Source organism: Pseudophryne corroboree, chromosome 8 (genome assembly GCF_028390025.1).
Source record: "Pseudophryne corroboree isolate aPseCor3 chromosome 8, aPseCor3.hap2, whole genome shotgun sequence".
Classification (NCBI taxonomy): Eukaryota; Metazoa; Chordata; class Amphibia; order Anura; family Myobatrachidae; genus Pseudophryne; species Pseudophryne corroboree.
In genome coordinates, this window is record NC_086451.1 from 28,010,190 (window position 1) to 28,031,456 (window position 21,267).

The 21,267-nt window shown below is 52.3% G+C and overlaps 1 protein-coding gene across 4 annotated transcripts in view; it reads left to right on the forward strand.

The window, feature by feature from the left end:
- The window catches only part of SYN1 (synapsin I), a 177,161-nt gene that overhangs the window by 123,850 nt on the left and 32,044 nt on the right, over positions 1–21,267 (forward strand). For all 4 annotated transcript variants that reach the window (XM_063936125.1, XM_063936126.1, XM_063936128.1 and 1 more), the window contains exon 7: positions 314–456. In XM_063936125.1, coding sequence (XP_063792195.1) covers positions 314–456 — 143 coding nt within the window. The remainder of the gene's footprint in view (positions 1–313; positions 457–21,267) is intronic.

Genomic DNA, 21,267 nt, shown 5'->3' on the forward strand with positions numbered 1-21,267 from the left:
TTCATGCAGATTATCCGATGCTGCGTCCGATGGCACAGCAGCAGATCACAGGAGCTGGCAGGCACAAGACGCCTCCTGTGGCTTTAGCGTATTATGACAGTAGTGGCGGCAACAACCGTCGCAGCTGCTACTGCAAAGCGTACATCAGACCCACACAGATTGAGCGTAGCCACAGTCCCACCAACAAGTAGCCTAGGGTCACCTGAATCTCCTGAGGTCCAGCATCATCTGACTCTCCTGAGGTCCAGCATCATCTGACTCTCCTGAGGTCCAGCGATAACACTATAGAATCTTCTCTCATGCCCCATTCCAGGTGAAGGTGGACAATCAGTATGACTTCCAGGATATCGCCAGTGTGGTGGCTCTCACCAAAACCTACGCCACGTCAGAGCCATTCATCGACGCCAAGTACGATGTCCGTATCCAGAAGATCGGGAACAACTACAAAGCCTACATGTAAGTGATGACCGTATGCATTCAGTCTGTATGTAACGAAAGTATAGAGATTGTATAGTAAACGGTAACCACCGGCCCCTCACTTGCAGCTTCTGGTGGACAATCCCCTTACAGAGCAGGTAGCCCGTTTTGGTAAGGTCTATAGAATACCGCTGAGCCGGTGCCCACTGTCTGATTACTTATGTGTCCCGTAGACACTTTTACCCTAATGTCCTACTCAGTTTATCCGTCTGTCTGTCCGTGTTTTATCGTTATTGTAGTATTTATTCCGCTTCCGATACTTATACTTGGGCTCTTATATTATCCTCAAAGCACTCACCATCTACCAGTGTCGGACTAGCCTACCGGGCTACAGGGGGAATGAATCCCTAGTGGGCGGCCCCACTGTCTGATAGCTCCACCTCCTCTTCCAAATTCAGGTTTCAGACAGTGCACCTGGGTCAGTTACCTGGCAGAGCAGGAACACGGATGATCTATAATGGTTAGCCACGCCTCTGTGTTGGCTTGCCACACCCCTTCCAGTGGCTGACCACACCCCTTAAGCATGGGCCCCGACTACTTCCTTCCCCTGGTGTGCCCTTCATGCCCCAGTCTGACACTGATGTTCACTTACCGTCAATTACTGTACATACCTCCCAACTTTGTGTGGGATGAAGGAGGGACAGCGGCAGGTGCCCAACATTCAGGGGCGTGGCCTTGCAAGTATGGGGCGTGTCCTTGCAAGTAAGTGCGAGGGGCATGAACAGCACTCCTGGAACTGCAGGCCATGCTCTCGGTCCCTCTCTCTTGATGAATAGATGCTGTGCTGAACAGAGAAGAAAGTGAGAGGGGGCCATACCAACTGCTCCCTCACCGCGGGACACTGTGGCTCACGGGCAGTACAGAGCCCAAAAAATGGGACCGTCCTGACAAAATGGGGACAGTTGGGAGGTAGGTATGCAGTTACGCTTTGTCGAGTGCACACTCCATGGTTTACTGTACAGGTTGAGAGCTAGATACGGCTCGCCCAGATTGTCACTGCGCATTTGTGCGTCTACACGTAATACAATCAGCCAATTGCTGGACAATGCATTTGAGTCCAATTACAGAATGGGCATCTATAGATATGTCCTTGTAGACACTTTCACAAGTGCATGCATGTTCCTCATCTGTAGAGGTCCTAACCTATTGGCAAATCTGTCGCTTGTGATCAGTGCAGTCACGAAGGCCACAGTGGAAAGCCCTAAGCAGACAAAAGTCTCCAAAAACCATATAGAAACCCCCCCCCCCCTCCCCTTTTACGTGTGCAATGTACCACTCTCGTACTGTTTATTCGACCTTTATTTTCCACATCAGGTTTTCCATGTCAAATACATAAAACAGTTGCAGATATATCCCTGGGCCTATACTGCGGGGCTGGGGATCCCCCACGTGGCCCTGTGCCACTTCTCTCCCGTCTGTGGTTTACAGAGCAGATCCGTGCACAGCTCTGCAAGAATAGACTCACAGTCCTGAGGTGTACTTGTGTGGCGTCATAAAGGCGTCGGGGGACACCGCTTGCTGTATGACCCTGATTCTCTGCAGTAGACTTATAGCTCCTGAGCGGCGTATGTGCTGTTTATTTATTATACCTCGCTGATTCTGTAACTCCCTCTTCCGATCCTGCTTTAAATAGAACTTGCGGTTTACCTTGGGCCCAAAATAGCTCGTCTTGTTGATGTCACTTATCTGATTTCAACAGTGTTGTTTGTTAGGGGTCTCTCTGTTCCAGCTCCATGCAGTATAATATTAGCCTCTCCCTTCCCTCCGACATGACCTGGCACAAGTTGCGGCAACACCTAGGTCCTTTGGTCTCACTAGTCAGCTGCCCCGCCAGACAACAAACCCCTTGTTCTGAAGTCTGAATAGAGCAAAGCGCCTGAGGCTGTGAGTCAGCATGGCATAAAACTGGCCACGCACGCTCACCTATATTCTGGTGCCAGCCTAGATCGGAGCTAGACAGTCACTGAACACGTGATTTTCTGGATTGATGGCAGACCTCAGCCGGTCAGTACGTAGAACCTGCATTGGTTCTGCCTGATTCGGAGACGCTATGCCTATATTTATGCAGCTGAGCCACAGTTGTACTGCGCACACGCCAAGGTACCTCTGCAAAGTCGCTCACAGCGAGCATTTGTTTGCAAAGTGATTGACGGTCAGCGACAGCTTGGAGGCGGTTACTGGGAATGGTGGCCAAAACGCAGACATGTCCCTCCTACATCTGCAATCTCATATGCAGAACACATGGGCGCCGGCGTCTCCGTTCCCGCGGCCGCTTTGCGTGTCCGTAGGGTTACTGAGATGGTGGATTATGGGAGGATCTGTGAGCATTCCTGCGTCTGTGTGCGCAGATGTTATGTGCGAGGCCGCCGGTGGGCCTCTCAATCCATCAGTCAGGGTCCTGTTCTAGAACCTCTATTGCGTAGAACAAATCACACACAAATCCTCTAGTTCCAAACCAGAGTAAGGCAGAGCTGGCCAGACACCGGAGCCTACGCTCTAGACACGAGATAGGGGACAGCTGGTCAAGCAGTAACCCCTTTTCTGGAACAAGTAAATCTCTTGTTCCCATCTAGTATAGGAGAGCTGCTCAGACACTTGGACGCCAACTCAAGCCCAAGATGAGAACCTGAATTGCCCATTGGGCGATCTCAAGATCTGTCTACAAAACGGGCTTGCGTGCAACTCTGAATGAGCCCTCGAGTTGTAACCAGGGCCGTGAGCCCGGATAGAGTAGAGTTTATCTGCCCCTGAAGCCTGTGAAGGGTAAAGCTGAGCACACACTGGAGGATTGTGGGGCTGATTTGCCGCTTCGTAACGACAAATCGCCTACATCGCCCAGTGTGTGCGGGATATTGCGCGCTCCCGTGGTCGCTAGCGGCAGTTGCTAGGCACATCAAACCTACCACTATCGCTAGTGACCTTGTTTGTGCTAATGAAGGACGGAACATGATTCATTAAAGTCGGCCCAGTGTGTACACAGAATCTGGCCGCAAGGGCATTCGTTCCGATGTCAGACCAAATGCCCATCGCTCCAGAGTTTACCCAGCTTAAAGGTAAGTACCTGCGTGTTTTGAAACCGCCCCAGATCATCCAGATAATCGGATTTGTGATCCTGAGCCAATTATTAACATTCCTGTGTGTTCTGTCCTATACTGAAGATGGTATGCGGTTATCATACCGCCGCACGCCATCCCCTGAAGATAATATATTAAGACGATACCTAGTATACTTTCTTCTAACTACGTCTTGCTTTCATATAGCACGTGCATGTTATATACAGTGATCTGTACTTTACACAGTGAAACGCGCCAACACATTGCCCTTAGCTGTTGGGTAAGTTTTCTATATAGCATTTCACCTGAATGGTTACGTAAGTCTCCCATGCCGTACAGTTAGCAGGAACTCCGCGCTACGTACACCAGTAAGGAACCTGTACTTGTCATTTCATCACGCTGGATACACAATTACTGATCTCATTGCAGGAGAGTGTGTAGAGATGATTACACTAGTTTGGATTGGATGAGTCAGGTTTATAAAGGATTTGCATACAATGGTATTTTACAAGATGACTAGCAGTATTTTGTAAGGTGCCGCTTATATCCTACCGATATGTACAGTGGGGGTCATTCCAAGTTGATCGCTCGTTAGCTGTTTTTAGCAGCCGTGCAAACGCTATGCCGCCGCCCTCTGGGAGTGTATTTTAGCTTAGCAGAAGTGCGAACGAAAGGTTCGCAGAGAGGCTTAAAAAAAAAATTGTGCAGGTTTAGAGTAGCTGCAGACCTACTCAGCGCTTATCACTTCAGACTGTTCAGTTCCGGATTTGACGTCACAAACACGCCCTGCATTCTCCCAGCCACGCCTGCGTTTTTCCTGGCACGCCTGCGTTTTTTCGAACACTCCCTGAAAACAGTCAGTTGATACCAAGAAACACCCTCTTCCTGTCAATCACTCTGCGGCCAGCAGTGCGACTGAAAAGCTTCGCTAGACCTTGTGTGAAACTACATCGGCCGTTGTGAAAGTACGTCGCGCGTGCGCATTGCGCCGCATAAGCATGCGCAGAAGTGCCTTTTTTTTGCATCATCGCTGCGCAGTGAACATTTTCAGCTAGCGATCAACTCGGAATGACCCCCAGTGCCTGGAGTGTAAGAGGAATCCGGAGATAATCCACGCAAACAGGGGGAGAACATACAAACCCCACTCAGATAAGACACTGCTTGGAATGAAACCCATGGCCCTATGGATGTAAAGATCTCCTTTAGCAGGGTCTAGAGGACCTTTATTAACTTGCCAAGAAAGTAATTTGTGGCATACAGACATACAACCATTATAATATTGTTTGTCATATATTTATCAATACCGAAGTAAAACGCGTATGGTATGTTGCATTTTCCCAATCATTTTTATTAACATGTACCATCATGTGCACACAGAGGATGCTGGCATATCATGGGTTAATCTAATATTCAAAAGAATGCAGCCTAGTAAGGCAACAAGTGAGGTCAGTGAGGCATGAGGCACTGGGTCCTATAATGTAGGTGGTTGTACATCTTAAGGTGGTCATTCCGAGTTGATCGCTCGCTAGCAGTTTTTAGCAGCCGTGCAAACGCTATGCCGCCGCCCACTGGGAGTGTATTTTAGCTTAGCAGAAGTGCGAACGAAAGGATCGCAGAGCGGCTACAAAATAATTTTGTGCAGTTTTAGAGTAGCTCCAGACCTACTCAGCGCTTGCGATCACTTCAGACCATTCAGTTCCTGATTTGACGTCACAAACACGCCCTGCGTTCTCCCAGCCACGCCTGCGTTTTTCCTGGCACGCTTGCGTTTTTTCGATCACTCCCTGAAAACGGTCAGTTGACACCCAGAAACGCCCACTTCCTGTCAATCACTCTGCGGCCAGCAGTGCGACTGAAAAGCTTTGCTAGATCCTGTGTGAAACTACATCGTTCGTTGTAATAGTACGCCGCACGTGCACATTGCGCCGCATACACATGCGCAGAAGTGCCTTTTTTTTGCCTCATCGCTGCACAGTGAACGAAAGCAGCTAGCGATCAACTCGGAATGAGCCCCTATTTGTCTACAGAAATAAAGAGTGACTGTTTACTTTGGAAAGTGATAATTTTAATTAAATTATCTCCATTTAAATATACTTAAATAAGACTGTAAGATATAACTTGTCCCATCTGTCCCCCATATCAGTCACCGGTTCTGGAGTCATTCACACAAGTAGATGCAACCTTGGGCCTAATTCAGTCTTGGTGCATTTTTGCAGAGGGCTGCGATCAGATAGCTGCCGCCCATAGGGAGTGAAAACCTGCCCCGTGCAAGTGTGCGAATGCATGCGTACGCCGTGCAAAAACTTTGCCAGACAGCGGCCAGCTGCAAATCCGTCACTCACCAGGGAATGATTTTTCCAGTGTGTGCAGTGTGTGCGCAGCCCAGGACTTACTCCTACAGTGCGATACAAACAGGCTGATCGGGGCCGGAGCTGACGTCACACACCCGCCCTGATCACGCTTGGGAACGCCTGCGTTTATCCTGACACTCCCAGAAAACGGCCAGTTACCACCCCCCAAATGTCCACTTCCTGTCAGTCAACCTACGTACGCCTAGCGATCGAACATTTTGCACCGTTCTGTCTCTGCTTGGGCTCACAGCTGCGCACTGCGGTGCATACATATGCGCAGTCATTCAATAATCAACCGCTGTGCGATTTCACACAACAGCGAATTAGGCCCCTTGTACAGTGCAACAACTGATAACAACCAATCAGCAGTTATTAGGGAAAAGGGAGCGTCTGATTGGCTGCGATCCATAGTTGTTCTCTCTGGTCTCCAGGATGATTTGTTATTATTTATTACCAGTTATTTATATAGCGCACACATATTCCGCAGCGCTTTTGCAGAGAATATTTGGCCATTCACATCAGTCCCTGCTCAGTGGAGCTTACACTCTATGAGGGTCATTCCGAGTTGTATGCTCGCTGCCAAATTTCGCAGCGCAGCGATCAAGTGAAAAAACGGCAATTATGCACATGTGCATGGTACGCAGCGCGCATGCGCTAAGTACTTTCACACAAAACTTTGTAATTTTACCCAAGCTCGAGCGACGTTTTTCAGTCGCTCGAGTGTAAGTAGTATGATTGACAGGAAGTGGGTGTTTCTGGGCGGCAACTCTGCGTTTTCAGGGAGTGTGCTAAAAAACGAAGGCGTGCCAGGCAAAAACGCAGGAGCGTCTGGAGAAATGGGGGAGTGGCTGGCCGAACGCAGGGCGTCTTTGTGTCTTCAAACCAGGAACTAAACAGACTGCAGTCATTGCAATCTAGGAGTAGGTCTGGAGCTACTCAGAAACTGCAAGGAATTATTTAGTAGCAGTTCTGCTAATCTTTCGTTCGCTATTCTGCTAAGATAAGATACAATCCCAGAGGGCGGCGGCCTAGCGTGTGCAATGCTGCTAAAAGCAGCTAGCGAGCGAACAACTCGGAATGAGGGCCTATATTCCCTACCACATGTACACGCGCACACATTCACACTAGGGATAATTTTGTCAGAAGCCAATTAACCTACCAGTATAATTTTGGATTGTGAGAGGAAACCGGAGCACCCGGAGAAAACCCACCCAAGTACGGGGAGAATGTACAAACTCCACACAGCTAGTGCCTTGGTGGGAATCAAAGCCATGACCTCAGTGCTGTGAGGCAGTAATGCTAACCACTACACCAGCCGCGCTGCCCAGTGAGATGAGTGATGGTGAGATGGGACGTGTGATGGGGAATTTCTTCCTCTTTCCTCCTTGCCTCATATGTGTGACACTCCAGTTACCTACAGTATGCAGCTGCCCACTTCATGTTCACATTACTATCTCACTGCGTCACTAGGCAAATATCATCTCTCCTTTCCCCTGTCCTGAATAACTGGAATACTTGTCTCTGAGCTGCGGAAGTGTCTGAGCACATAGGATCAGAGGTTATATTATTATTATTGTGTCTGTATGAGCTCTGAGATTTCACACAGCGCAGTATATGGATGGGATCATGACACAAATAGATAACATACTGTGACATGACACTGAAGGCGAGGATGGCACTGACCCTATGAGCTTACACTCTTAAAACATGTGGAAGCACTTAATACATAAAGTACAGGACTAACAGTTGTAGCTGGCGGTGGGGAAAGTGCAACTGACTCGTGTAAGGCAGGGACTGTCCTGTCCAGTGGGGGCGTCATAGGAGTATTGTGACATGTAGCTATTCCGAGTTGTGCGTATGGCAGAGGACGCCTGTTTCTGGCGGATCTGCTGCACGTAGCCTGAGGCTGGTGCTAGTGATGACAGATGCGGCTGTGGACGGAATAACAGTGGTCTTCCCGCTTGAAGCAACACAGAACCTGGAAGATGACTAGCAGATGGGGTGTTGCTGATATGAAGAAGGGTGACTTGTGTGCTGACAGTTTATCTCAGCCCCTCAGAATTTAGCTGGTCATTCCGAGTTGTTCGCTCGCTAGCAGTTTTTAGCAGCCGTGCAAACGCTATGCCGCCTCCCACTGGGAGTGTATTTTAGCTTAGCAGAAGTGCGAACGAAAGGATCGCAGAGCGGCTACAAAATAATTTTGTGCAGTTTCAGAGCAGCTCCAGACCTACTCAGCGCTTGCGATCACTTCAGACTGTTCAGTTCCTGTTTTGACGTCACAAACACGCCCTGCGCTCGCCCAGCCACGACTGCGTTTTTCCGAACACTCCTTGAAAACGGTCAGTTGACACCCAGAAACGCCCTCTTCATGTCAATCACTCTGCGGCCAGCAGTGCGACTGAAAAGCTACGCTAGGCCTTGTGTGAAACTACATCGTTCATTGTAATAGTACGACGCGTGTGCGCATTGCGCTGCATACGCATGCGCAAAAGTGCCATTTTTTTGCCTGATCGCTGCGCAGCGAACGAAAGCAGCTAGTGATCAACTCGGAATGACCCCCTTTGTGAGAAGCCACTTATATCCTACCGATATGTACAGTGGGCCTAATTCAGACCTGTTCGCGCGCTATGTTTTTTATGCTGTCCTGCATTCACGTAGTCGCCGGTCTAAACTATGCATGCGTATGCACCGCAATGCGCAGGTGCGTCGCACGGGTACAAAGCGGATCGCCGCTCAGCGATGGCTTTGCGAAGAATGCATTCACACTGGCGTTTGCAAGGAGATTGACAGGTAGAGGGCTTTCTGGGTGGCAACTGACCGTTTTCTGGGAGTGGTTGGAAAAACACAGGCGCGTCCAAGCGTTCGCAGGAAGGGTTCCTGACGTCATTTCCGGTCCCGGACAGGCTGAAGTGATCGCAGCGGCTGAGTAAGTCCTGGGCTGCGCAGAGACTGCACAAGATCTGTTTATACAGCTCGGCTACACATGCGTTCGCACAATTGCACAGCGAAAATACCCTCCCCTATGGGCGGCGACTATGCGAACGCAGGACTGCAAAAAAAACCCTAGCGAGCGATCAGGTCTGAATTAGGCCCTGTGTCTGGAGTGTAGGAGTAATCCGGAGCTAATACACACAAACATGGGGAGAACATACAAACCCTACTCAGATAAAGCGCTGCTTGTAATCAAACCCATGGCCCTAGGGCCACTTTTAAATGGGTGTAAAGATCTGACCACTTGAACTTTTTGGCAGGTCTAGAGGACATTTACTAAGTTGTCACAAAGGGAAACTGTAGCATACAGACATACAGCCATTATAATATTGTTTGTCATATAATTATCAATACAAAAGTTAAAAGCCAAAGTTATGTTGCATTTCCAGTCATTTTTATCAACGTGTACCATCATCTGCACCAGAGGATGCTGGCATATCATGGGTTAATCTAATATTAAAAAATAATGCAGCCTAGTAAAGTAACAAGTGAGGTGAGTGAGGCACGAGGCACTGGTTCCTATAATGTAGGTGGTGGTACATCTTAATTGTCTTCAGAAATAGAGTGTCTGTTTACTTTGGGAAGTGATAATGGTGGTCATTCCGAGTTGATCGCTAGCTGCATTTGTCCGCTGTACAGCGATGAGGTAAAAAATTGCCACTTCTGCGCATGCGTATGCGGCGCAATGCGCACGCGCGAAGTACTATTACAATGAACGATGTAGTTTCACACAAGGTCTAGCGAAGCTTTTCAGTCGCACTGCTGGCCGCAGAGTGATTGACATGAAGTGGGCGTTTCTGGGTGTCAACTGACCGTTTTCAGGGAGTGTTTGAAAAAACGCAGGCGTGCCAGGAAAAACGTAGGCGTGGCTGGGCGAACGCAGGGCGTGTTTGTGACGTCAAATCCGGAACTGAACAGTCTGAAGTGATCGCAAGCGCTGAGTAGGTCTGAAGCTACTCTGAAACTGCACAAAAAAACTTTGTAGCCGCTCTGCGATCCTTTCGTTCGCACTTCTGCTAAGCTAAAATACACTCCCAGTGGGCGGCGGCCTAGCGTTTGCACGGCTGCTAAAAACTGCTAGCGAGCGATCAACTCGGAATGACCCCCAATGTAAGTACATTATCTCCATTTAAATATACTTAAATAAGACTGTAAGATATAACTTGTCCTATCTGTCCCCCACATAAGTCAGTGGTTCTATATGAGTCATTCACACAAATAGAAAATAGATGCAACCTTGTCCAGTGCAACAACTGATAACAACCAATCGGGAGTTAGGGAAAAGGGAGTGTCTGATTGGCTGCGATCCAAGCTAGATGCCCCACTGACTTAGTCTTTCTCTCCGGTCTTCAGGATGATGGTGAGATGGGACGTGTGATGGGGAATTTCTTCCTCTTTCCTCCTTGCCTCATGTGTGACACTCCAGTTACCTACAGTATGCAACTGCCCACTTCATGTTCCCATTACTGTCTCACTGCGTCACTAGGCAAATATCATCTCTCCTTTCCCCTGTCCTGAATAACTGGAATACTTGTCTCTGAGCTGCGGAAGTGTTTGAGCACATAGGATCAAAGGTTATATTATTATTATTATTATTATTATGGTTTCTGTATGAGCTCTGAGATATCATACAGCGCAGTATATGGATGGGATCATGACACAAATAGATAACATACACTGACATGACACAAGGTGAGGATGGCACTGACCCTATGAGCTTACACTCTTAAAACATGTGGGAGCACTTAATAAATAAAGTACAGGACTTTTGTAGCTGGCGGTGGGGAAAGTGCAACTGACTCCTGTAAGGCAGGGACTGTTCTGTCTAGGGGGAGCGTCATAGGAGTATTGTGATGTAGCTAGAGGTCTGCGCTATTCTGAGTTGTGCATATGGTGGTGGACGCCTGTTTCTGGCGGATCTGTTGCACATAGCCTGAGGCTGGTGCTAGTGATGACAGATGCGGCTGTGGACAGGTAACAGTGGGCTTCCCGCTTGAAGTCACACAGAACCTCAAATTAGCATAAGGTAGTAAGTCTGCATAGGTCATCGGAGGAGGAACAGGGTAACAGCACTGCTGCTGCCGCCACCACTACAGAGGAGGAGCAGAGAGGGTAACAGCAGGGACATTGGCTGCGCCTGCCACCACCACAGAGGAGGAGCGGAGAGGGTAACAGCAGTGACATTGGCTGCGCCTGCCACCACCACAGAGGAGGAGCGGAGAGGGTAACAGCATGGACATTGGCTGCTGCCGCCACCACTACAGAGGAGGAGGAACAGGGTAACAGCACTGCTGCTGCCGCCACCACTACAGAGGAGGAGCAGAGAGGGTAACAGCAGGGACATTGGCTGCTGCCGCCACCACTACAGAGGAGGAGCAGAGAGGGTAACAGCAGGGACATTGGCTGCTGCCGCCACCACTACAGAGGAGGAGGAACAGGGTAACAGCACTGCTGCTGCCGCCACCACTACAGAGGAGGAGCAGAGAGGGTAACAGCAGGGACATTGGCTGCTGCCGCCACCACTACAGAGGAGGAGCAGAGAGGGTAACAGCAGGGACATTGGCTGCGCCTGCCACCACCACAGAGGAGGAGCGGAGAGGGTAACAGCAGTGACATTGGCTGCGCCTGCCACCACCACAGAGGAGCGGAGAGGGTAACAGCAGGGACATTGGCTGCGCCTGCCACCACAGAGGAGAAGCGGAGATGGTAACAGCAGTGACATTGGCTGCTGCTGCCACCATAGAGGAGGAGCGGAGAGGATAAAAGCAGTGACATTGGTTGCTGCTGCCACCACAGAGGAGGGGCAGAGAGGGTAACAGCAGTGACAATGGCCTCTGCCACCTTAGAGGAGGAGCAGAGAGGGTAACAGCAGTGACATTAGTTGCTCCTGCCACCACAGAGGAAGAGAGAAGAGGGTTACAGCAGTGACAGTGGCTGCGGCTGCCACCACAGCGGTGACAGTAACTGCTGCCACCACAGAGGAGGTGAAACAGAGGGTAACAACAGTGACAGTGGCTGCTGCTGTCACAACAAAGGAGGAACAGACAGGGTAACAGCAGTGACAATGGCTGCGGCTGCTACTACAGAGGAGGAAGAGAGAGGATAACAGCAGTGACAGTGGCTGCTGCTGCCACCACCATAGAGGAGGAGCAGCGAGGATGATAGCAGTGACAGTGGCTGCTGCTGCCACTAAGGAGAAACAGAGGGTAACAGCAGTGACGGTGGCTGTTTCTGCCGCCACTGAGTAGGAACATAGGATAACAGCAGTGGCTTCGGCTGCCACTACAGAGGAGAAGCGGAGAGGATAACAGCAATGACAGTGGCTGCGGTTGCCACCACAGCAGTGACAGTAGCTACTGCTGCCACTAAGGAAAAACCAAGGGTAACTGCAGTGACTATGGCTGCGGCTGCCACCACAGAGTAGGAGCAGAGAGGATAACAGCAGTGACAATGGCTGCTGCTGCCACTATAGAGGAGGAGCGGAGAGCATAAAAGCAATGATATTGGCTGCTGCTGCCACCACAAAGGAGGTGCAGAGAGGGTAACAGCAGTGACATTGGCTGCTTCTACCACCACCACAGAGGAAGAGCAGCGAGGATGATAGCAGTGACAGTGGCTGCTGCTGCCACTAAGGAGAAACAGAGGGTAACAGCAGTGACGGTGGCTGTTTCTGCCGCCACTGAGTAAGAACATAGGATAACAGCAGTGGCTTCGGCTGCCACTACAGAGGAGACGCGGAGAGGATAACAGCAATGACAGTGGCTGCGGCTGCCACCACAGCAGTGACAATAGCTGCTGCTGCCACTAAGGAGAAACCAAGGGTAACAGCAGTGACAATGGCTGCGGCTGCCACCACGGAGAAGGTGCAGAGAGGGTAACAGCAGTGACAGTGGCTGCTGCTGCCACTACAGAGGAGAAGCGGAGAGGATAACAGCAGTGCAGAGGCTGCGGCTGCCACCACAGCGGTGACAGTAGCTGCTGCTGCCACTATGGAGGAACCAAGGGTAACAGCAGTGACAATGGCTGCGGCTGCCACCACCACAGAGGAGGAGCAGAGAGGATAACAGCAGTGACAATGGCTGCGGCTGCCACTATAGAGGAGCGGAGAGCATAAAAGCAATTACATTGGCTGCTGCTGCCACCACAAAGGAGGTGCAGAGAGGGTAACAGCAGTGACATTAGCTGCTTCTGCCACTACAGAGGAGGTGCAGAGAGGGTAACAGCAGTGACATTGGCTGCTGCTGCCACTACAGAGGAGGAGCGGAGAGGATAACAGCAGTGACAGTGGCTGCTACTGTCACTATAGAGGAGAAGCGGAGAGAATAACAGCAGTGACAGTGGCTGCTGTTGACACCACAGAGGAGGTGCAGAGAGGGTAACAGCAGTGACAGTGGCTGAGGCTGCCACCACAGAGAAGGTGCAGAGAGGGTAACAGCAGTGACATTGGCTGCTGCTGCCACTACAGAGGAGGAGCGGAGAGGATAACAGCAGTGACAGTGGCTGCTGCTGCCACCACAGAAGAGGTGCAGAGAGGGTAACAGCATTGACATTGGCTGCTGCTGCCACCACAGAGGAAGTGCAGAGAGGGTAACAGCAGTGACATTGGCTGCTGCTGCCACCACAGAGGAAGTGCAGAGAGGATAACAGCAGTCGCAGTGGCTGCTGCTCCCACTACCAAGGAGAAGCAGAGAGGATAACAGCAGTGACAGTGGCTGCTGCTGCCACTACAGAGGAGAAGCGGAGAGGATAACAGCAGTGACAGTGGTTGCAGCTGCCACCGCCACAGAGGAGGAGAGGATAACAGCAGTGACAGTGGCTGCTGCTGCCACAAGGAGGAACCAAGGGTAACAGCAGTGACAATGGCTGTGGCTGCCACTATAGAGGAGGAGCAGAGAGGATAACAGCAATTACATTGGCTGCTGCTTCCACCACAGAGGAGGTGCAGAGAGGGTAATAGCAGTGACATTGACTGCTGCTGCTACCACTACAAAGGAGGAGCGGAGAGGATAACAGCAGTGACAGTGGCTACTGCTGCTGTTGCCACCACAGAGGAGGTGCAGAGAGGGTAACAGCAGTGACAGTGGCTGCTGCTACCACTACAGGGGAGGAGCAGAGAGGATAACAGCAGTGACAGTGGCTGCTTCTGCCACCACAGAGGAGGTGCAGAGAGGGTAACAGCAGTGACAGTGGCTGAGGCTGCCACAACAGAGAAGTGCAGAGAGGGTAACAGCAGTGACAGTGGCTGCTGCTGCCACTACAGAGGAGAAGCAGAGAAGATAACAGCAGTGCAGTGGTTGCGGCGGCCACCACAGCGGTGACAGTAGCTGCTGCTGCCACCTTGGAGGAACCAAGGGTAACAGCAGTGACAATGGCTGCGGCTGCCACCACCACAGAGGAGGAGCAGAGAGGATAACAGCAGTGACAATGGCTGCGGCTGCCACTATAGAGGAGCGGAGAGCATAAAAGCAATGATATTGGCTGCTGCTGCTGCCACCACAAAGGAGGTGCAGAGAGGGTAACAGCAGTGACATTGGCTGCTTCTGCCACTACAGATGAGGTGCAGAGAGGGTAACAGCAGTGACATTGGCTGCTGCTGCCACCACAGAGGAGGTGCAGAGAGGGTAACAGCAGTGACAGTGGCTGCTGCCACTACAGAGGAGAAGCGGAGAAGATAACAGCAGTGCAGTGGTTGCGGCGGCCACCACAGCAGTGACAGTAGCTGCTGCTGCCACAGAGGAGGAACCAAGGGTAACAGCAGTGACAATGGCTGCGGCTGCCACCACCACAGAGGAGGAGCAGAGAGGATAACAGCAGTGACAATGGCTGCGACTGCCACTATAGAGGAGCGGAGAGCATAAAAGCAATGATATTGGCTGCTGCTGCTGCCACCACAAAGGAGGTGCAGAGAGGGTAACAGCAGTGACATTGGCTGCTTCTGCCACTACAGATGAGGTGCAGAGAGGGTAACAGCAGTGACAGTGGCTGCTGCTGCCACCACAGAGGAGGTGCAGAGAGGGTAACAGCAGTGACATTGGCTGCTGCTGCCACTACAGAGGAGCGGAGAGGATAACAGCAGTGACAGTGGCTGCTGCTGCCACCACAGAAGAAGTGCAGAGAGGGTAACAGCATTGACATTGGCTGCTGTTGCCACCACAGAGGAAGTGCAGAGAGGATAACAGCAGTGGCAGTGGCTGCTGCTGCCACTACAGAGGAGAAGCGGAGAGGATAACAGCAGTGACAGTGGCTGCTGCTGCCACAAGGAGGAACCAAGGGTAACAGCAGTGACAATGGCTGTGGCTGCCACTATAGAGGAGGAGCAGAGAGGATAACAGCAATGACATTGGCTGCTGCTTCCACCACAGAGGAGGCGCAGAGAGGGTAACAGCAGTGACAGTGGCTGCTGCTGCCACCACAGAGGAGGAGCGGAGAGGATAACAGCAATGACATTGGCTGCTGCTGCCACGACAGAGGAGGTGCAGAGAGGGTAACAGCAGTGACATTGGCTGCTGCTCCACTACAAAGGAGGAGTGGAGAGGATAACAGCAGTGACAGTGGCTACTGCTGCTGCCACCACAGAGGAGGTGCAGAGAGGGTAACAGCAGAGACATTGGCTGCTGCTGCCAACACAGAAGAGGTGCAGAGAGGATAACAGCAGTGACAGTGGCTGCTGCTTCCACTACAGGGGAGGAGCGGAGAGGATAACAGCAGTGGCTGCGGCTTCCACCACCACAGAGGAGGAGCAGAGAGTATAACAGCAGTGGCTGCTACTGCCACTATAGAGGAGAAGCGGAGAGAATAACAGCAGTGACAGTGGCTGCTGTTGACACCACAGAGGAGGTGCGGAGAGGGTAACAGCAGTGACAGTGGCTGAGGCTGCCACCACAGAGAAGGTGCAGAGAGGGTAACAGCAGTGACATTGGCTGCTGCTGCCACTACAGAGGAGGAGCGGAGAGGATAACAGCAGTGACAGTGGCTGCTGCTGCTGCCACCACAGAGGAGGTGCAGAGAGGGTAACAGCAGTGACATTGGCTACCGCTGCCACCACAGAGGAGGTGCAGAGAGGGTAACAGCAGTGACATTGGCTGCTGCTGCCACCACAGAAGAGGTGCAGAGAAGATAACAGCAGTGACAGTGGCTGCGGCTGCCACCACCACAGAGGAGGAGCAGAGAGGATAACAGCAATGACAGTGGCTGCTGCTGCCACCACAGAGGAGGAGCAGAGAGGATAACAGCAGTGACATTAGTTGCTCCTGCAACCACAAAAGAGGTGTAGAGAGAGTAACAGCAGTGACAGTGGCTGCTGCTGCCAACAGCAGTGACAGTGGCTGCTGCTGCCATCACAGAGGAAGAGAGAAGAAGGTTACAGCAGTGACAGTGGCTGCGGCTGCCACCACAGCGGTGACAGTAACTGCTGCCACCACAGAGGAGGAGAAACAGAGGGTAACAGCAGTGACAGTGGCTGCTGCTGCCACAACAAAGGAAGAACAGACAGGGTAACAGCAGTGACAATGGCTGCGGCTGCTACTACAGAGGAGGAGAAGAGAGGATAACAGCAGTGACAGTGGCTGCTGCTGCCACCACCACCACAGAGGAGTAGCAGCGAGGATGATAGCAGTGACAGTGGCTGCTGCTGCCACTAAGGAGAAACAGAGGGTAACAGCAGTGATAGTGGCTGCCACAACAAAGGAGAAACAACACGGTAACAGCAGTGACGGTGGCTGTTTCTGCCGCCACTGAGTAGGTACATAGGATAACAGCAGTGGCTTCGGCTGCCACTACAGAGGAGAAGCGGAGAGGATAACAGCAATGACAGTGGCTGCGGCTGCCACCAAAGCAGTGACAGTAGCTGCTGCTGCCACTAAGGAGAAACGAAGGGTAACAGCAGTGACAATGGCTGCGGCTGCCACCACCACAGAGGAGGTGCAGAGAGGATAACAGCAGTGACAATGGCTGCTGCTGCCACTATAGAGGAGGAGCGGAGAGCATAAAAGCAATTATATTGGCTGCTGCTGCCACCACAAAGCAGGTGCAGAGAGGGTAACAACAGTGACATTGGCTGCTACTGCCACCACAGAGGAAGTGCAGAGAGGGTAACAGCAGTGACATTGGCTGCTGCTGCCACCACAGAGGAAGTGCAGAGAGGGTAACAGCAGCCGCAGTGGCTGCTGCTGCCACTACCAAGGAGGAGCAGAGAGGATAACAGCAGTGACAGTGGCTGCTGCTGCCACTACAGAGGAGAAGCGGAGAGGATAACAGCAGTGACAGTGGCTACGGCTGCCATCGCCACAGAGGAGGAGAGGATAACAGCAGTGACAGTGGCTGCTGCTGCCACAAGGAGGAACCAAGGGTAACAGCAGTGACAATGGCTGTGGCTGCCACTATAGAGGAGGAGCAGAGAGGATAACAGCAATGACATTGGCTGCTGCTTCCACCACAGAGGAGGTGCAGAGATGGTAACAGCAGTGGCTGCTGCTGCCACCACAGAGGAGGTACAGAGAGGGTAACAGCAGTGACATTGACTGCTGCTAACACTACAAAGGAGGAGCGGAGAGGATAACAGCAGTGACAGTGGCTACTGCTGCTGCCACCACAGAGGAGGTGCAGAGAGGGTAACAGCAGAGGCATTGGCTGCTGCTGCCACCACAGAAGAGGTGCAGAGAGGGTAACAGCAGCAGTGACAGTGGCTGCTGCTACCACTACAGGGGAGGAGCGGAGAGGATAACAGCAGTGGCTGCGGCTTCCACCACCACAGAGGAGGAGCAGAGAGGATAACAGCAGTGGCTGCTACTGCCACTATAGAGGAGAAGCGGAGAGAATAACAGCAGTGACATTGGCTGCTGTTGACACCACAGAGGAGGTGCAGAGAGGGTAACAGCAGTGACAGTGGCTGCTGCTGCCACTACAGAGGAGGAGCGGAGAGGATAACAGCAGTGACAGTGGCTGCTGCTGCCACCACGGAGGAGGTGCAGAGAGGGTAACAGCAGTGACAGTGGCTGCTGCTGCCACTACAGAGGAGGAGCGGAGAGGATAACAGCAGTGACAGTGGCTGCTGCTGCCACCACAGAAGAGGTGCAGCGAGGATAACAGTAGTGACAGTGGCTGCTGCTGCCACCACAGAGGAAGAGAGAAGAAGGTTACAGCAGTGACAGTGGCTGCGGCTGCCACCACAGCGGTGACAGTAACTGCTGCCACCACAGAGGAGGAGAAACAGAGGGTAACAGCAGTGACAGTGGCTGCTGCTGCCACAACAAAGGAGGAACAGACAGGGTAACAGCAGTGACAATGGCTGCGGCTGCTACTACAGAGGAGGAGAACAGAGGATAACAGCAGTGACAGTGGCTGCTGCTGCCACCACCACCACAGAGGAGTAGCAGCGAGGATGATAGCAGTGACAGTGGCTGCTGCTGCCACTAAGGAGAAACAGAGGGTAACAGCAGTGATAGTGGCTGTCACAACAAAGGAGAAACAACAGGGTAACAGCAGTGACGGTGGCTGTTTCTGTCGCCACTGAGTAAGAACATAGGATAACAGCAGTGGCTTCGGCTGCCACTACAGAGGAGACGCGGAGAGGATAACAGCAATGACAGTGGCTGCGGCTGCCACCACAGTAGTGACAGTAGCTGCTGTTGCCACTAAGGAGAAACCAAGGGTAACAGCAGTGACAATGGCTGCGGCTGCCACCACGGAGGAGGTGCAGAGAGGGTAACAGCAGTGACAGTGGCTGCTGCTGCCACTACAGAGAAGAAGCGGAGAGGATAACAGAAGTGCAGTGGCTGCGGCTGCCACCACAGCGGTGACAGTAGCTGCTGCTGCCACTATGGAGGAACCAAGGGTAACAGCAGTGACAATGGCTGCGGCTGCCACCACCACAGAGGAGGAGCAGAGAGGATAACAGCAGTGACAATGGCTGCGGCTGCCACTATAGAGGAGCGGAGAGCATAAAAGCAATTACATTGGCTGCTGCTGCCACCACAAAGGAGGTGCAGAGAGGGTAACAGCAGTGACATTGGCTGCTTCTGCCACTACAGAGGAGGTGCAGAGAGGGTAACAGCAGTGACATTGGCTGCTGCTGCCACTACAGAGGAGGAGCGGAGAGGATAACAGCAGTGACAGTGGCTGCTGCTGCCACCACAGAAGAGGTGCAGAGAGGGTAACAGCATTGACATTGGCTGCTGCTGCCACCACAGAGGAAGTGCAGAGAGGGTAACAGCAGTCGCAGTGGCTGCTGCTCCCACTACCAAGGAGGAGCAGAGAGGATAACAGCAGTGACAGTGGCTGCTGCTGCCACTACAGAGGAGAAGCGGAGAGGATAACAGCAATGACAGTGGCTGCGGCTGCCACCAAAGCAGTGACAGTAGCTGCTGCTGCCACTAAGGAGAAACCAAGGTTAACAGCAGTGACAATGGCTGCGGCTGCCACCACCACAGAGGAGGTGCAGAGAGGATAACAGCAGTGACAATGGCTGCTGCTGCCACTATAGAGGAGGAGCGGAGAGCATTAAAGCAATGATATTGGCTGCTGCTGCCACCACAAAGGAGGTGCAGAGAGGGTAACAGCAGTGACATTGGCTGCTGCTGCCACCACAGAGGAGGTGCAGAGAGGGTAACAGCATTGACATTGGCTGCTGCTGCCACCACAGAGGAAGTGCAGAGAGGGTAACAGCAGTGACATTGGCTGCTGCTGCTGCCACCACAGAGGAAGTGCAGAGAGGGTAACAGCAGTGGCTGCTGCTGCCACTACCAAGGAGGAGCAGAGAGGATAACAGCAGTGACAGTGGCTGCTGCTGCCACAAGGAGGAACCAAGGGTAACAGCAGTGACAATGGCTGTGGCTGCCACTATAGAGGAGGAGCAGAGAGGATAACAGCAATGACATTGGCTGCTGCTTCCACCACAGAGGAGGGGCAGAGAGGGTAACAGCAGTGGCTGCTGCTGCCACCACAGAGGAGTTACAGAGAGGGTAACAGCAGTGACATTGACTGCTGCTAACACTACAAAGGAGGAGCGGAGAGGATAACAGCAGTGATAGTGGCTACTGCTGCTGCCACCACAGAGGAGGTGCAGAGAGGGTAACAGCAGAGGCATTGGCTGCTGCTGCCACCACAGAAGAGGCGCAGAGAGGGTAACAGCAGTGACATTAGTTGCTCCTGCCACCACAGAGGAGGTGTAGAGAGGGTAACAGCAGTGACATTAGTTGCTCCTGCCACCACAGAGGAGGTGTAGAGAGGGTAACAGCAGTGACAGTGGCTGCTGCTGCCACCACAGAGGAAGAGAGAAGAAGGTTACAGCAGTGACAGTGGCTGCGGCTGCCACCACAGCGGTGACAGTAACTGCTGCCACCACAGAGGAGGAGAAACAGAGGGTAACAGCAGTGACAGTGGCTGCTGCTGCCACAACAAAGGAGGAACAGACAGGGTAACAGCAGTGACAATGGCTGCGGCTGCTACTACAGAGGAGGAGAACAGAGGATAACAGCAGTGACAGTGGCTGCTGCTGCCACCACCACCACAGAGGAGTAGCAGCGAGGATGATAGCAGTGACAGTGGCTGCTGCTGCCACTAAGGAGAAACAGAGGGTAACAGCAGTGATAGTGGCTGTCACAACAAAGGAGAAACAACAGGGTAACAGCAGTGACGGTGGCTGTTTCTGTCGCCACTGAGTAAGAACATAGGATAACAGCAGTGGCTTCGGCTGCCACTACAGAGGATACGCGGAGAGGATAACAGCAATGACAGTGGCTGCGGCTGCCACCACAGCAGTGACAGTAGCTGCTGTTGCCACTAAGGAGAAACCAAGGGTAACAGCAGTGACAATGGCTGCGGCTGCCACCACGGAGGAGGTGCAGAGAGGGTAACAGCAGTGACAGTGGCTGCTGCTGCCACTACAGAGAAGAAGCGGAGAGGATAACAGCAGTGCAGTGGCTGCGGCTGCCACCACAGCGGTGACAGTAGCTGCTGCTGCCACTATGGAGGAACCAAGGGTAACAGCAGTGACAATGGCTGCGGCTGCCACCACCACAGAGGAGGAGCAGAGAGGATAACAGCAGTGACAATGGCTGCGGCTGCCACTATAGAGGAGCGGAGAGCATAAAAGCAATTACATTGGCTGCTGCTGCCACCACAAAGGAGGTGCAGAGAGGGTAACAGCAGTGACATTGGCTGCTTCTGCCACTACAGAGGAGGTGCAGAGAGGGTAACAGCAGTGACATTGGCTGCTGCTGCCACTACAGAGGAGGAGCGGAGAGGATAACAGCAGTGACAGTGGCTGCTGCTGCCACCACAGAAGAGGTGCAGAGAGGGTAACAGCATTGACATTGGCTGCTGCTGCCACCACAGAGGAAGTGCAGAGAGGGTAACAGCAGTCGCAGTGGCTGCTGCTCCCACTACCAAGGAGGAGC